The 17,087-nt window shown below is 40.8% G+C and overlaps 1 protein-coding gene across 1 annotated transcript; it reads right to left on the reverse strand.

Moving 5' to 3' along the window:
• Positions 1–1,684: 1,684 nt before the first annotated feature.
• ccdc80l1 (coiled-coil domain containing 80 like 1) lies at positions 1,685–12,345 on the reverse strand. Its single transcript, XM_058403886.1, has 8 exons — positions 12,135–12,345; positions 10,010–11,891; positions 9,717–9,873; positions 9,478–9,614; positions 9,226–9,377; positions 8,661–8,764; positions 4,543–4,626; positions 1,685–2,641 (listed from the first exon to the last, which is right to left on the reverse strand). Exons 2-8 carry the CDS (start codon positions 11,819–11,821, stop codon positions 2,343–2,345), a joined length of 2,745 nt encoding a protein of 914 aa, XP_058259869.1. The 5' UTR covers positions 11,822–11,891; positions 12,135–12,345; the 3' UTR covers positions 1,685–2,342.
• Positions 12,346–17,087: the final 4,742 nt, after the last annotated feature.

Genomic DNA, 17,087 nt, shown 5'->3' on the forward strand with positions numbered 1-17,087 from the left:
CATCCAGCATAAAAACCTGTGCCATATACACACAAATATGTGGATTGGCAGATCTGCTGTGGTGACCCTGAACAGGGAGCAGCCTAAGGACAAGTTTATTTCATCATATGAGATTTGTCAGATTTAGCTGTGCAGGCTGGATCAAGAGCAGACTGGATCTCCACAACTACAATGCTTTGTCCACCTGTGTGTTGCTGTAGTCCTGTAATACAGACCAGTCTGGTTAATGACCTCATCGAAACATTTTATGATACAGTGCACCCTTAAAAATGATCTATTCATCCTTCATCCTCAAGCTCTGACCTGTTATATTTGCACTGTTACGGCCCCAACATGTTACAGGCAGGTGCCATGTACTGAAACTGTGATGTTTAGCTCTATGGATAAATGAAATTATAACCCTGTATAGATTTGTTTGAATAATTTGTACCACTTGCATTCTACATACATTCTAATATGAATTTTCTGTACACAGAAATAAACCACTTCACAATCAATGGACTATATACAATCATTGCAGATATGGTTAGTTAGAAACCTTCAATCAGAGCAATAATGTATATTTAGGTTAGGTTAGTGCAGTAGCATGTACTGTATATGATGTATTGATGATTAATGATCTTACCAGCAGCACTTAGAAGCCCCATTGCCTTCTATTTGTTTTTAATTTTGTGATTTCATGATGTACAAAATTGGAATTATTTAAGTATTGTACCATAAGGGCGCTCTTGAATATTGTTGGGCTCAAATTTTGCAATGCCTTTTTTTTTTTTTTAAATTACTGTAGATGTAAGAATTGTGGAATTTAATTGAAGTATAAAAGTTTTGTTTTGATTTCATTACACCAAACCTTCTGTAAAACCAGATAGAGCCGATTATTCACGATTACACTACACGAGTGTGTTCACATTTCTGTTTACATTGAATGTATTAGTATGTGTTTTGTTTCGTTTTATAAGTCATTGTGAGTGATAATAAATTCTATTTTTTCATTAATAAACTTTACTTCTGTTTAAGAAACATGCTCATTGTTTTGTGTTTTCTTGAGATCGATTTGATAAACTTGTCTTAAATTCCACCCAAATTTCTTAAAAATCATGTTTTTAATTTTTTTAAGAAGGTCGGGTGGAATAAGACACTTTAAAATATGAAATCACGGATTTTTAATCTCTAAAGAAGATCATTTTTATCTTCTCCAGATGATACCCTTGGACTCAACTCCAACTGACCACTTTTTTTTATAAGCTGCTTTATTCAGACCAGTGTCACAGAAGGTCAGGATGTGAGGCAGAAAGACACTTCTTTACACCTAGAGGCAGTTCATCTTAATTCACCTATCGTTGTGGTTATGGCAGATGGGAGGAAATCAATGTGGCCATAGTGGAAGACATGCATACACTCAACTAAATTATAATCATCTAATTATTAAAGCTGTAATGAGGTGGGGTAGGAGTGTGGCAGAAAACATGGAACTGCAGAACAGGGGACAGTCTCAGTTAATCAGAGCGCATCATCAAATGCTGTTTAGTTTCCTCAAGTACTTTTTTTCTGTACTGCACCACTACACCTGACAGGGGGCAGCACAACACAGTAAGTCCTGATGTGCATCGACAACTTAACCAATAATATTTAAAACACTGCCATTTTTTAATGGCAATGTCAATGTAGATTGACTTTCTGTCATTGTCCTGATAAAGACGGTACAATTATCAAATATGAGTAACATAATTATTTATTTCTGAACCACTGTTGTACAAAACTTTATAAAACAGAATACATTCAAAGTACAATCATTTATATTCAGTATCTGCTTCATCCTGGTCAGGGTTATAGCAGATCCAGAGCGTTCTCCCACTGGCCATGAAGCAAGACCACACCCTGAATTGGACATCAGTTACATCATTAAAGGGCGCCATGTGCACACCTTGACACTTAAGCGCAAATTCGTGTTGCCAATAACACTTACCAGCATGTTGTTGGAAAAAGCAGAGAAACTAGAGGAAACCCACACAGACATGAGAAGAACAGGCACAAAGTCTACACCTGAGTTCAGGCTCGAGACACGGACCCCGGAGCTGTGAGATGCCAGCGTATGGCAACCTTTTAAATTACACTAAATTGTAATTCTGTAACACTGATGATAAGAAGTCAACTATTCAAACAAAACAAACTGGAAAAAGAGAACTGTCTCACAAATAAGAGTAATGCTACAGAATAAAACCATAGTGCTATCTCAGTGATTATTCACAAATGTATCAAAGTCTAGCTGCTTTCTGGGCCTCGGGCTTGAAAAGAGGCCACTGAGGCTTCAAAGGGAAGTATTTTCTTCTTTTTCTATGAGTTTAGTAACCGTAACCACGGTGATAGCCTTCATGATATTCTTCATGGTGACCGTATTCTTCTTCAGGGCAGCGCATGCCCAGTGACTGCTGGATGGCCATCTCCTGCCTGCGCAGCTGCATGGAGTCGATCAGCTCGTAGATGATGGACATGGTCCACATGGGTGATGGGTACCATGACTTCACATTGCCGTCTTTGCCCACCAGCAGCATGGAGAAATAATCCGCACTGACCTGGAAGTAGTTCCTGATGTCATGCACTAGGGAGGCAGAAAGGTCCTCTCGGTCCACCGTTGCACTTCCTGTGACATTGAATAGGATAGGACATGGAGGAAACGATGAAGATCACTAAACACTTTATAAAGAACTCCTGCTCGTTCATGCACATATCCTGTCAGCAGCAGTGCAATGAATAAAATCGTGCAGAAAAAAGTCAAGAGCATCAGTTCATGTTCATAACAAGCTGTACTATTTCAGTGCCTCTGAATGTGGAATGGTTGTTCCATGTCAGATGGTTTAGTTACAGTATTTCAGAAACTGCTGATCTCCTGCCACAGCAGTCTCTAGAGTTTATACAGTTTACACAGAATAGTGCAAAAACATCCAGTGAGCATTAGTCAGAGAGGCAGAAATGAGAAGTAGGGTCAGAGGAAAATAGCCAAAGCAGTTCAAGCTGACAGGACGTCTCTGGTAACACAAGCACTGTCTTTTAGAGTAAAGTACAAAAAATACATCAGAATTAATAGCTACAACAGCTGAAGACCACATCAGGTTCCACTCCTGAGACTACAGGAATCCAAGACTGTAATGAGCACAGTTGAAAAATGAAAAAAACAATCATCTGTGCTGATTAATCTTGATGGATCCAGGATCTTAACCGACCATGCGTCATCAGTTCGGTTTGCTGCTACTGGCATAATGGTGTCATCCTTTTGAATGCCACATTTATCTGAGGCTGACCATGTGCATCCCATTATAGCCACAGTTTATATCATCTTTTAATGTCACAAAACACAAGTCGTCTCAAACTGGTTTGTTGAACTGGACAATAAGCTGAGTGTATTTTAAATGCTTCTCCAGTCAACAGATCTGAACACAGTACATGTCAGAAACGGGAGAGTTGCAGCATGAATGTGGAGATGACGAACCCGCGGTAATTGTGTGACGTGATCATGTCAACATGGACCAGAATCTCAGCAGAATCTTTCCAACATCTTGTGGAAACGGTGCCATAAAGAACTGAGAGCAAAAGGGGTCCTAATCTCTTTAATTCTAGTGTTCCTAATAAAGTGGCTGAGTGAGTGTATTACGGAAATGCACACAATATACCACTGCACTACCTTATTAATTCTTTTGATGGAATTCGAAGCGGTATCTAAATATAAACCTGGAACATGGTCAGAGTTATGTTGCAAACAGTTTCATTGCATGATAGGGTTGCCAGATTACTGGACATTAGTATCTATATGGTTCATTTGGCCATTAGAGCAGAATAATGTTTGCCTGAGTGTGGATTCTAGGGGATCCTGAAAAGCTATCACTTTCCGCATCATCCCAAAATTGGGTTGTTAATTTGAGTGAGATACAGAATATCAGTGAACTGTCCATTGATAACAAGTGAGGCTGAATAGCCAATTCCAGTATTTGCACCATGTCCATCTATCCATCCATCCAGTTTCTGAACCACTTATCCAAAACAGGTACCCGGGGAGCCTACCCCATGAGGCTCAGTGCACAAGGCAGGTGATGCCCTTTACAAGGTGGCAACCCACTACAGAGCACAATCACACACTCACACACCCATTCACACATTACAGACAATCTAGAGATGCCAATAAGCTACAACACATGTCTATGGAGTACCTAGAGGAAACCCCTGAAACATAAAAAATGAACATGCAAACTCACAAACTCACAGGCAGAAATCAAACCCCCGAAGATGCAATGCAAACATGCTAAGCACTAAGCCACGGTGCCCCTAAATTTATGTGGACTTACTTTTGGTCATGAACTGAACAAACATTAGTCAGTGATGGTCATTAGATTTAAACAAACAATAATTAATGTGGGAACTTTGCTTCTTTAATTTAAAAATACATTCGTTTTATTAATGCTGACATAGTAGTAGTAGTAGTAATATATTGTCAGTTGTTAGCACAACCCCTTTTTTCTATGGGTATGGGTCACAAGTCACTTGTCTTACCATTGATAGGATAGAGCTCCAAGACTCCACCCATGTCCTCCATGGCTCTCCCAGTCAGCTTTAACACAGACATGTGACGCAGCCCTGAAGCACGCAAGAAGATACGCTGGTTACTTCACAAATTATAACATGTTCTCATAGACAGGAATTAAAGATGTCTATTGATTTTTTTAAAATTATTTTTTAGGTATGTAAATAAGCTCCTAAAGGAAATCAGCATCATCTTTATTTCATTAGTGACATCAACTGTGCAAGTGTTGTGATGGAGTCTACTTCACAACAAACAAGAAATAATAAAGGCAGGAAAAAAGCAGAAAAAAAAGGCAGAAAAAACATTTTTCTTCAATAAGGCCATTTGGGTAAAAACCCCTGGCAAGCGCAGCAAAATAAAATGGCAACAGTACACATGTTCAGTAATTGGCAGAGGGAGAGAAAATCCCCTTAGGGAATGTTTGCAGATGTCCTTTATAGTATTTAAAGAAAGCATCTGATACCCAGTGAGTCATGAAATGCAGAAGAAGCCAAGAAAAAAAACCCTTGACTATTTAGCATCAGTGTTTCTCATTCAAAATAAAGTGCTGCACATTGAAGTGTTTTCTCCAGTTATCAGATAATTGCCGGTTGCCAGGTAATTGAGTTGAAATGAGTGTTTATGCAGAGAAAGCTCGAAATTGAGCGGTGCAGGCAGTGCAGTAGTCTAACACAAGAACAAAACACTACTGTACATAAACGCAACGGACAACTAAACTGCAAAAAAGTAAAAGGCCACCATCTCTAGACCATGAGATTGATTATGGCGAAAGCTTAGTGACATTTACTGAACACGAAATGACCAGGTTAATGGTCACACTGGCTTATATCTTTAACCTTATGATCACACTAGAAGGTGACAACAATTGTCCAGCACTTTAATTGATTTATTATTTATTTATACACTATATTGCCAAAAGTATTTGCTCACCCATCCAAATAATCAGAATCAGGTGTTCCAATCACTTCCATGGCCACAGGTGTATAAAATCAAGCACCTAGGCATGCAGACTGTTTTTATAAACATTTGTGAAAGAATGGGTCGCTCTCAGGAGCTCAGTGAATTCCAGTGTGGAACTGTGATAGGATGCCACCTGTGCAACAAATCCAGTCGTGAAATTTCCTCGCTCCTAAATATTCCACAGTCAACTGTCAGCTGTATTATAAGAACGTGGAAGTGTTTGGGAACGACAGCAACTCAGCCACGAAGTGGTAGGCCACGTAAACTGACGGAGCGGGGTCAGCGGATGCTGAGGCGCATAGTGCGAAGAGGTCGCCAACTTTCTGCAGAGTCAATCGCTACAGACCTCCAAACTTCATGTGGCCTTCAGATTAGCTCAAGAACAGTGCGCAGAGAGCTTCATGGAATGGGTTTCCATGGCCGAGCAGCTGCATCCAAGCCATACATCACCAAGTGCAATGCAAAGCGTCGGATGCAGTGGTGTAAAGCACGCCGCCACTGGACTCTAGAGCAGTGGAGACACGTTCTCTGGAGTGACGAATCGCGCTTCTCCATCTGGCAATCTGATGGACGAGTCTGGGTTTGGCGGTTGCCAGGAGAACGGTACTTGTCTGACTGCATTGTGCCAAGTGTAAAGTTTGGTGGAGGGGGGATTATGGTGTGGGGTTGTTTTTCAGGAGCTGGCTTGACCCCTTAGTTCCAGTGAAAGGAACTCTGAATGCTTCAGCATACCAAGACATTTTGGACAATTCCATGCTCCCAACTTTGTGGGAACAGTTTGGAGCTGGCCCCTTCCTCTTCCAACATGACTGTGCACCAGTGCACAAAGCAAGGTCCATAAAGACATGGATGACAGAGTCTGGTGTGGATGAACTTGACTGGCCTGCACAGAGTGCTGACCTCAACCCGATAGAACACCTTTGGGATGAATTAGAGCGGAGACTGAGAGCCAGGCCTTCTCGTCCAACATCAGTGTGTGACCTCACAAATGCGCTTCTGGAAGAATGGTCAAAAATTCCCATAAACACACTCCTAAACCTTGTGGACAGCCTTCCCAGAAGAGTTGAAGCTGTTATAGCTGCAAAGGGTGGACCGACGTCATATTGAACCCTATGGATTAGGAATGGGATGTCACTTAAGTTCATATGCGAGTCAAGGCAGGTGAGCGAATACTTTTGGCAATATAGTGTATGTTTTGTTTGCTTGTTTCTTTCTTCCTTTTTTTTAGTTAAAATAAGAAACAGTAGTAGTTAGCTACTTAAATAAATTAAATAAATTTTATTTGATTGGCAGATTAGCCGCACAACCTAAAAATGCATACACTTAAGCAGACACACCAATTATCTCTGCTTATTTTTTTGGTGTATTTTTCTCTGTACCGGGTTAAATGTAAAGAGAGTTTGTGCATTGAACTAATGTTATTGAGTAGGGAAGTTAAAAATGTCTGACTACTCTCTCTCTCTCTCTCTCTCACACACACACACACACAAACACACACAAACATACACCATAGGATTGGTACGTGTTTGCCTATACTAATAAGCATTAATAAAATTAAATTCACATCGAATATGTAATTTCAGTTTTAATGAAATGAGTTTTTATTTAAAATAAATTGCTTTAATGAGCTACATTTCAACCTAGCAACACCTGGACACTTGGTGGCGTATTATCCTCACGTGATTGCCTGAGCATTTTAAAACTATAAATACACTATATTGCCAAAAGTATTCGCTCACCTGCCTTGACTCACATATGAACTTAAGTGACATCCCATTCCTAATCCATAGGGTTCAATATGACGTCGGTCCACCCTTTGCAGCTATAACAGCTTCAACTCTTCTGGGAAGGCTGTCCACAAGGTTTAGGAGTGTGTTTATGGGAATTTTTGACCATTCTTCCAGAAGCGCATTTGTGAGGTCACACACTGATGTTGGACGAGAAGGCCTGGCTCTCAGTCTCCGCTCTAATTCATCCCAAAGGTGTTCTATCGGGTTGAAGTCAGGACTCTGTGCAGACCAGTCAAGTTCATCCACACCAGACTCTGTCATCCATGTCTTTATGGACCTTGCTTTGGTCACTGGTGCACAGTCATGTTGGAAGAGGAAGGGGCCAGCTCCAAACTGTTCCCACAAAGTTGGGAGCATGGAATTGTCCAAAATGTCTTGGTATGCTGAAGCATTCAGAGTTCCTTTCACTGGAACTAAGGGGCCAAGCCCAGCTCCTGAAAAACAACCCCACACCATAATCCCCCCTCCACCAAACTTTACACTTGGCACAATGCAGTCAGACAAGTACCGTTCTCCTGGCAACCGCCAAACCCAGACTCGTCCATCAGATTGCCAGATGGAGAAGCGCGATTCGTCACTCCAGAGAACGTGTCTCCACTGCTCTAGAGTCCAGTGGCGGCGTGCTTTACACCACTGCATCCGACGCTTTGCATTGCACTTGGTGATGTATGGCTTGGATGCAGCTGCTCGGCCATGGAAACCCATTCCATGAAGCTCTCTGCGCACTGTTCTTGAGCTAATCTGAAGGCCACATGAAGTTTGGAGGTCTGTAGCGATTGACTCTGCAGAAAGTTGGCGACCTCTTCGCACTATGTGCCTCAGCATCCGCTGACCCCGCTCCGTCAGTTTACGTGGCCTACCACTTCGTGGCTGAGTTGCTGTCGTTCCCAAACACTTCCACGTTCTTATAATACAGCTGACAGTTGACTGTGGAATATTTAGGAGCGAGGAAATTTCACGACTGGATTTGTTGCACAGGTGGCATCCTATCACAGTTCCACGCTGGAATTCACTGAGCTCCTGAGAGCGACCCATTCTTTCACAAATGTTTGTAAAAACAGTCTGCATGCCTAGGTGCTTGATTTTATACACCTGTGGCCATGGAAGTGATTGGAACACCTGATTCTGATTATTTGGATGGGTGAGCAAATACTTTTGGCAATATAGTGTATTTGTTGTAATTGAGAATCTCTCTATTCCAGTGTCACTTGTCACTTTGTCATCGTCAGTGAAATCTTAGCTCTATGTCACAGTGAAAATGATTGGTGTGAATGTAAGATACATGTCCTGGTTTTTCACCCAAGGGAAAGATTTAAACATTTATTTGGCTATCTCACCCAAGTTGCAGGCCTGACTGGTCAAGGCCTGGAGCTGCTGCTGATAAGCCCACTCCTCTTCATCAGGGGTGGAGATGACGAGCAGCCTTCGTCTCCAGCGAAACCTGGAACAACAATGAGATAAACATAATCAAGCAAAATTTCTGTGCTTGTGCTCCAAATATTACATCAGAAAGATAATTCATTTTAATTTAATATGCAATATACAGTCAAATGCAAATATTTGTAATTTTCCAAAAACAAAGAGATGCAAAAAAAAAAAAATGAGATGTGGGTGTATTTTCCAACAACGCAGCAATCTAGAACATAAGGGAAAAATTAACAGGAAAAAAAATATTTTTCTTGCCACAACCCGCTCTGTACAGACAAGAATGGGTGTAAATGTTGTGAGAGCATGCTTATATCATATTCAGAACAGAAAAGATTTTGAAAAGTGATTTTGACGTTACAAACATTGCACTTGACTGTATAGTACATTTGCGTCGCTGTAGGAGAGTCTTGCAGACAACAAACAGCAAATAATCAAGTGAAGGATCATATAGTATCATCAAAAACCATTGGAAACCTAGAGAGGAAATTCTCCAGAGTTCTGGACTTGTCTTCTTTCTTGCATGCAATCCCCAGCTTCCTCTGAAGCTCCATCTCTTGGAGGCGTGATGAGAATGTGTCAATGTAATCAAACACTGCCTTCATGATAATAGGTACTTCATACTGTTGCTGTGGAACATAAGCAAAACAGGCAAATCATGCAACTCTAAAGGATTGTGAAACTCTCATGTCTATTCAGCTGGCTGATTTGCAAATAAAGTAAGCAAACCTTCACTTTCATGTCAAAGTCAGTCAGCACCATGAAGAAATCATTGTAAACCATGCCAAGCTCCTTCCGGAAGGCCGTGATGAGTTCCTGGTTGATGAGCTCACTGACTGGCAAGCTGCGCACTGGCTTATCCTGCTCTGTAAGCCACAGAACAAAAAGACAACACACAAAAGACGTCTGAATAGAACAAATGTCCCGAGTATCACTAAAATAGGCAAAAGGTCAACAGCTGAACTCACCCATCTGGTAATGGTCTATCTTCATGGTGCCGTTGGCTAGAGGGCCAAAAATGGTGATAATGGAGACTTTGCGCAAAGCCATGTCGCACACTTGTTCCAGATACTCATCCCTCTGCTGACTGTACATTTTGTTATTTTCACTGGGAGTAGTAATTACCTGCAAATCACACAGAGATGTTTTCCAATGCATCTCCCAAATGGAAACAAAATCTCAAACTAACAAGCACAGCTCCTATTTAAAACCTACAAATAATTAACAGTGCTTTGGGTTTGTACTCCTGTAATATACTCACAAGCAGACGTCTCCTTTTCTCAAAATAACTAAGAAATGTTTCTAGTGCTCTCTTGGTATCAACAGGCTTTTGGGTAGGCTTGCCAACAGCATCTTTATCCTCAAGGCTGCTTGCTTTTTGAGCCACATTTCTGTTGTGAAGATTAACCTCTGCATCCTTGGAGGGTTTTGCCACTTTTTTCTCTGTGTTGTTCTTTTTCACAGGCTTCTCGGTTCTCTCTGCCTTTTTCTTCTTCTCACCTTTCTCGCGGCTGGTCTTCCCCGTTTTGGTAGTCGGAAGGGTCTCCACCGGTGCACTCACTGGAGGCGGTCCTGCTTCTTGCTCTTCTACATGTTCATTGATCTGTTCCCTCGCTACGTTTTTACCCCTGGGTAGTTTGTCCTTGATGGGCTTTTGCCTGCGAGATCCAGATGAAATCTTATCGGTCCGATCTTTGTGTTTGTCTCTGCGATGGATCATTAAGTCAGAGGTAATGGATGGGTCAGTTGCAGTGTGTTTCCTTTGATGGTCTCGTGTAGCGGGCACTAAGGAGTTTAGTCGGGCTTTGTGTTTGTGTGATGGTGTGTGTGGGTGTCTATGTGACTCTGTAGTCGATAAAGTAGTGGGACTGACAGTGGTCGAAGGCAGAGTTGTGGGTAATGTAGTGGTAGTAGTAGTAGTAGTAGTTGTAGTAGTAGTAGTTGTAGTAGTAATGGGAGTAGTAGTAGCAAGCTGGGTTGTGGCTGCAACTGTTGTAGTTGCAGGTTTTATAGTAGATGTATGTATAATTTTTCTCCTTCTAGTGATTTTGGGTGGAGGGATTGTGGTAGATTGTGTGGTAGTACTCTTAGTGGGCTTGAAAGGAGGTCTTGCCCCTCCTACCATCTCAATATTTTGAGAGCCTCTGTGCACATTGGATTTGGCATCTGTCAATACAGTCCCAACAGACTGCACTACCTTTCCCTGCATTCCGCTTGCCCTACACTTTTCCACAAAACCTTTCTGTCTGGTTTTCTCAAGCCTGCGCATAGGCGTCTGGTCTATTATCTCATACATAGCCTCAAGCTGCACTGGGTATGGGTATCTCTCCTCCACCTGCAAGGTTTTCCTCAGCAATGCCATGCCAAACTTGCCCTCCTCCAGTTTTATAAAGCTCATCAGCCTGGGTACTAAGGCTGGATCCAACTGTTCTTCAAGAATTGAGCCATTGTTGTTCACAAGTCTCACTTTGCCACCCATGTCTTCCTTTCCATGGAACATAATGATCTGCTGCATATGGCGGTCTGCCATTTGGCAATACACGTCTGGCTTGAGCAAGCTCAACATCAGCCTGTAGTATCCATCTGACTTATGGGGTGCTGAAATGACTAGCAGGCGATTCTTACCTGCAAACCTGGCAAGGATATTTACAGAGCTGGTGCGATTAGAGGTACGTAATTGGGAGCTTGGAGAGCCATGTTGAGGAGCATTGCTGTCTGTGTGAGCATGAAGCAGGTTAGGTTTCTCAACTGGCTGTGTGACTGAGCTTGTTGGAGGTGAAGGTCTGCGTCCTTTCAAAACTCTCCTGGCAGGGGATCTTGAGGGATTTGTTGCCTGATCTGCCTGAAGAGGTGCCATGTTCCCTGAGATGGCTGCAAAAGTGTTAGATTGCAATCCCATGTGTTTTTTCACTGCATGAGTCTGTGTTCTTGTGAAATGTGTGCCTACAGATGACTTGAAATCTGATGCTTGTGCTGTCCATACCAGAACACACAAAACCACATGTGTTTGAAGGAGCCTCATTGCAGTGGAGTCACGGGGAGAAAGTCTATTGGCCAATAGTAAGTAAAGCATCGCTGAGTCAAAATGGTCCGTTTTAAGGTAAAAATCCCGTCAGAGAACAACAATCCATGCAGATTTTGACCTAAAATTTATTGGAACAAACAAACAAAAACAAATTAACATAAAATACTCATTCAAATGAAATGGGGTATCCAGATAGAGGTTTTAACTCAACATCTGACCTGATGAATGTATTTATATTTAATGAATCCTTACAAGAACAGAATACTGAGAACAATTTCTGATCTCTCCAGATGTTAGTGTTGAAAGTGTGAGGAAAGAGCACATGCGCTTTCCGCTATCTGAAAATGAATGTTGAACTCACCCTGAAATCACCACGGCGATGTTCTGTTCGCCTTCATTTCCTTAACTAACGGTGTACGAGCTCCCCGATCTTTTTCTGAACACATTCCTCTCCCTACTCGAGCACAAGGAGCAGGACCACCTCTTCCATCGGTTCTTATCGCCCTCCAAGGTCCACGCAGACGGGCAGACTGGAGGAAGAGCGCAGCTGCTCCTCTGTCCGTAGCTGCGAGGCCCCGCCCACCGCCTGCCTGCACTACAGATACAGCAATCATGGCTGTGTGCTGCTAGGCTTGCTCTGTTCAATTCCATTCAAATTGTATTTACACGACACAACAGTGAACATTGACACAGAGCATCTTTTATAGAAATCCAAATAGAAATGTGAGCATGCCAGAGATGAAGAAGAAGAAACCTTGACAGGAACCAGACGCGAAAGGGAATCCATCCTTCTCTGAATAGTGCAATAAATAATGTCTGTGACTGTATAACAGATAAAAAATGAAATAGAATACAAAGTTGTTGTGAATTCTGATGGTTAATGTACGCTTTTTCATGCTGGCAACACATTCTGAATGTGAATGTACATTTTGTGATTTAGTGGAAATGTTTAACCAAAACATGTTACTACTCAGGTCATACACAGACATGGAATTACCCCTGGATGTGGTCTCTTATGACCACCTGCCTAATATTGTGTTGGTCCCCCTTTGGCTGCCAAAACAGCCCTGACCCGTCGAGGCATGGACTCCACTAGATCCCTGAAAGTGTGCTGTGGTATCTGGCACTAAGATGTTAGCAGCAGATCCGATGCTTTAAGTCCTGTAAATTGCAAGGTGAGGCTTCCATGGATCAGACTTGTTTGTTGTGCACATCCCACAGATGCTTGATTGGACTGAGATCTGGGGAATTTGGAAGCCCAAGCCAACACCTCAAACTTGTTGTTGTGTTTATCAAACCATTCCTGAACCATTTTGCTTTGGAGTTTTGGAGATGCTCTGATCCAGTTGTCTAGCCCATTTTTCCTGCTTCTAACATCAACTATGAGGACAAAATGTTCACTTGCCCACTGGAATGTCATCAAGAGGAAGATGGATGATCACAAACCATCAAGCAAAGCTGAGCTGTTTGCTTTTTTGCAAAAAGAGTGGTATAAAGTTCCCCAACAGCAATGTGAAAAACTGGTGGAGAGCATGGAGCCAAAACACATGCAAATCGGGGTTATTCCTCCAAATACTGATTTCTTAATGTTATTTAGCCAAAGCATTAACACAATTTGTTTACAAATTATTTGCATTTTGTTTTGTTTTTTTGAGTTATTAAAGCTCTGCAGATACTGCATGATCTTGGGTTATTTTGATGTGTTGTCATTTCCTTTAAATATACACTCTAAATAACAGTTATATTTTGAATTCAGGATAAATATTGTCAGAAGTTCACAAAAAATTAAACAAAACTGTTCATCTCACCAATACATGAACCTGGAAGAAAAAAAAACATAAGAAACTGAGTATTTTGCAGTGGTCTCTTATTTTTTTCCAGAGCTATATATATATATATATATATATATATATATATATATATATATATATATATATATATATATATATATATATATATATATATATACTGATCAGCCATAACATTATGAGCCCAGACAGGTAAACATTAATTTAACATTAATTTCCTAAAAGGCTGTTAAATGCTTGATTCTAATATATATTATATTAGCTCTCATAAATATAATACATTATAATTTCTAAATAATAGTTTCTATAGTAACAAGTGATTCATAGAGAAACTGATATGGTGGACATGCTGCATAATCCAAAACTAATTAAAAAAATTATTTAATATTCATAGAAGGAGTGTCCAGTGTCAGCTCTTTATAACAATCAGTAAGTCTTACAACACATTTGACAATGACTATTTAACATAAGTGGAGTTTTTTTGTGAACATCCCACAACATTATTTAAGGTTAATGTGTTGTTCATTTATAAAAAGAAAGAAAGAAAGAAAGAAAAGTAAAACTGTAATTGTTGGACATTTTCTGTGGTATAATAGGCATAAAACACTTTAGGCTGCTACCAGTAACATCACTGCACACCCCACTACCTCATCATCAATTACTTTCCTATAACATACCCTGTCATGTTGTATTCATTAGTTAATAACTATAAAAAATGTGTAACTTAGTGTTTAAAGTATCATCAGATGCAGCAGAGAATGGTCACTTTTATTTGCCTTTTATTTGGGAATGGAGTAAAATATAAATACACTAATAGCTCACTTAATTACTAGCATTGCTTTTCTTATGTAAGAAATATTAATCCATCACAGACTGATTTAGTGCAAACATTCTGCAACAAAACCACAGTCTTTTCACATATAGCAACTTCGTGCAGCTGTTACCTTTCCTGCAGTTTTATTTTAAAGGGCCTCAAGGGTGTAGAGTGTTATGTTTATCATGTTAGGCTTGAAAAATACGCCCAAAAGCATCTTTGCTCTCTATGTGCTCCATTTACACACCCTCTATACACCCTGTATGCTCCCTTTGTTGAAGTAGACTCAGAATCTCAGTAGTAAAATCAGCGTCTGACCCCAGTAAAATAGGAACACTGGTCATGATGCACACACACGCACACACACACTCTATGTGCAATTTAGCATAGCCACTCAGCCTAGCTGCATGTTTTTGGACAATGGGAGGAAACCAGAGAATCTGTTTGTTAACCCGCACGGACATGAGGAGGACACAGAAAACTTCACACAGACAGTAACCCAAGCTGCAGTCTCAGATTCCTTCAGATTGCCAGACAGCAGGGACCCTGATACAGTCCTTTGCTGTTGTAGCCCTTTGGCCTTAAGCTTTAAAGTGTTGTGTATTTTGAGTTTTGTTTTCACCACAGTTGTAAAGAGTTGCTATTTTAGTTACCAAAAACGTCCTGTTAGCTCAAAGCAATCTGACCTCTCTCATTATCAAAGCATTTCTGCAAACAGGACTGATGCTCACTGGCTCTTTTTTTTTTTTATCATTCTGCATAAACTCTGCAGAAACTAGCACAAACAACCATTCAAAGTGACTGAGATCACATTTTTTTACCCTTTCTGATGTTTGATGTGAACATTATCTGAAGCGTATGTTCTGTATCTGCATGAGGTTATGCATTGTGCCGCTGCCACGTGATTGGCTCAGCAGAAAACTGCATGAATGTACAGGTTTTCCCAATAAAGTGAATGTTTTTTCAGTTAAAGGGGGTGTGGAACATAGGGCCAGTTTATTCATCTTCAGTAACCACTTTATTCCAGGAAAACTGAGAGCAAAACAGGAATACACCCAGGATGGAATGCCATTCCCTAGCAAAGCACCATTCACACATTCACACCTAGGGTCAACTTAGTCTAGTTAGTCTACTTGCATGTGTCTGGGAAGTGGAAGTAAACCAGCGACCCAGAGCATGTACAGAAACTCAAGCTGAGGAGAGAACTGGAGATCCTGGAGCATTGACACAGCAACTCTACCCACTTTAATTTAATAAAATTGAAATTTATCTCTGATAAACAAGCTAGGGTGATGGTAGCAAGGAAAAACTCCCTGTGATAATATTATGCAGAAACAAGCCTCGAGAGAAACCAGACTCTAAAGTGACACTGAGTAGAGTAATTATAATTAATTTCCCTTCTATAACTGTGTAATATATGGTCAAAAAGTGTATTTATTTTAGTTTTAACGTGAATTCTATTTTGTTAAAGTTATCAACTGCTCACTGATGGACACTTAAGGGCAAAACTGTTCATGGGAATTACAATCAGAAGCAATCTTTATGGTTTATAAGTGACATTTATAGTAATCTCATGTATCTTTAGGCTTTTTGGGGGACATCCGCTGCAGCAGTGAGCTGCCTCCAAGTGATGATAACTCCAGTAGGGCATCAGAGCAAATCACTGGACTAGCATGTGTAAAAAGGAAGGGGGGACAGAGCAAGGACTACAGTGTAACAAAAAGAGAAAGACAGAAAGTGACACAGACATGAGGATGCCCTGGGACATAAAGAGACCAGCTGGTCCCCCATCAACAGACCTGAGTGAACGTGTGAGAGTGGCTCTCTATATGAGCCAGTGTAATTTAGGGAAGCACAAATGAACACAGACATGCTTTTTATACACCAACTAATGAAACATTATAGCCTGACTGTTCGAAATGCCAAGCCTGTAAACTAGTCTGCAATTCAGAATTGTGCAGAAGATTAGAGGCTAATGTGTTGTGATGTGTAAATAACTTTCAGATGACCTAAATTTAATAAAGCGTTGGGCCTTTCTTAATTTCCCCCTTTATCCAGAGAGTAATGTAATACCCTATGAGTCAGGTTTCATCCTGTTTGTTGTTAAATTGGACAAGTGCCTTACATCATACTAAACTGCTATATTTTTTAAATAGGTCTGTGGGTCCTGCCAACATTAAGTCCTGTTTAAAGCTAATGCACATGTTTCCATACTTTTAATGAGTCATCTCGTCAGGCTTTGCCTGTGAATACTGAAATGTTGCTGTTCATGATGTTGGTTCCTGGTGTATTATAATTGTTTGCAAAAAAAAAAAGGTAAGTATTACTCCATCTTAACAGCTAAGAACATTATATTGCCTTCTATAAAGGTCTAGAGGGATTTAAGCTAAAACAAATAGCTTTTCAAACAAATTAAGCTAAAAAAATAGCCATCCATCCATCGTTCCCTCCCTCCATCTATCCATATATTCTCTACACTGTCAATCCAACTGGGTTGTGGGAAACCTGGAGCCTATCCCAGGAGACTCAGGGCACAAGCCCATTTTACCCTGGACAGGATGCTTATCTCAGGGCACAATCGTACACACTCACACACCAATTCACAGACTACAGACAATTTTAGTGATGCCACACAGCCTACAATACATGTCTTTGGACTGGGGAAGGAAGCCAGAGTACCCGGAGGAAATCC

This window comes from Hemibagrus wyckioides, linkage group LG11, assembly GCF_019097595.1.
Source record: "Hemibagrus wyckioides isolate EC202008001 linkage group LG11, SWU_Hwy_1.0, whole genome shotgun sequence".
Taxonomy (NCBI): Eukaryota; Metazoa; Chordata; class Actinopteri; order Siluriformes; family Bagridae; genus Hemibagrus; species Hemibagrus wyckioides.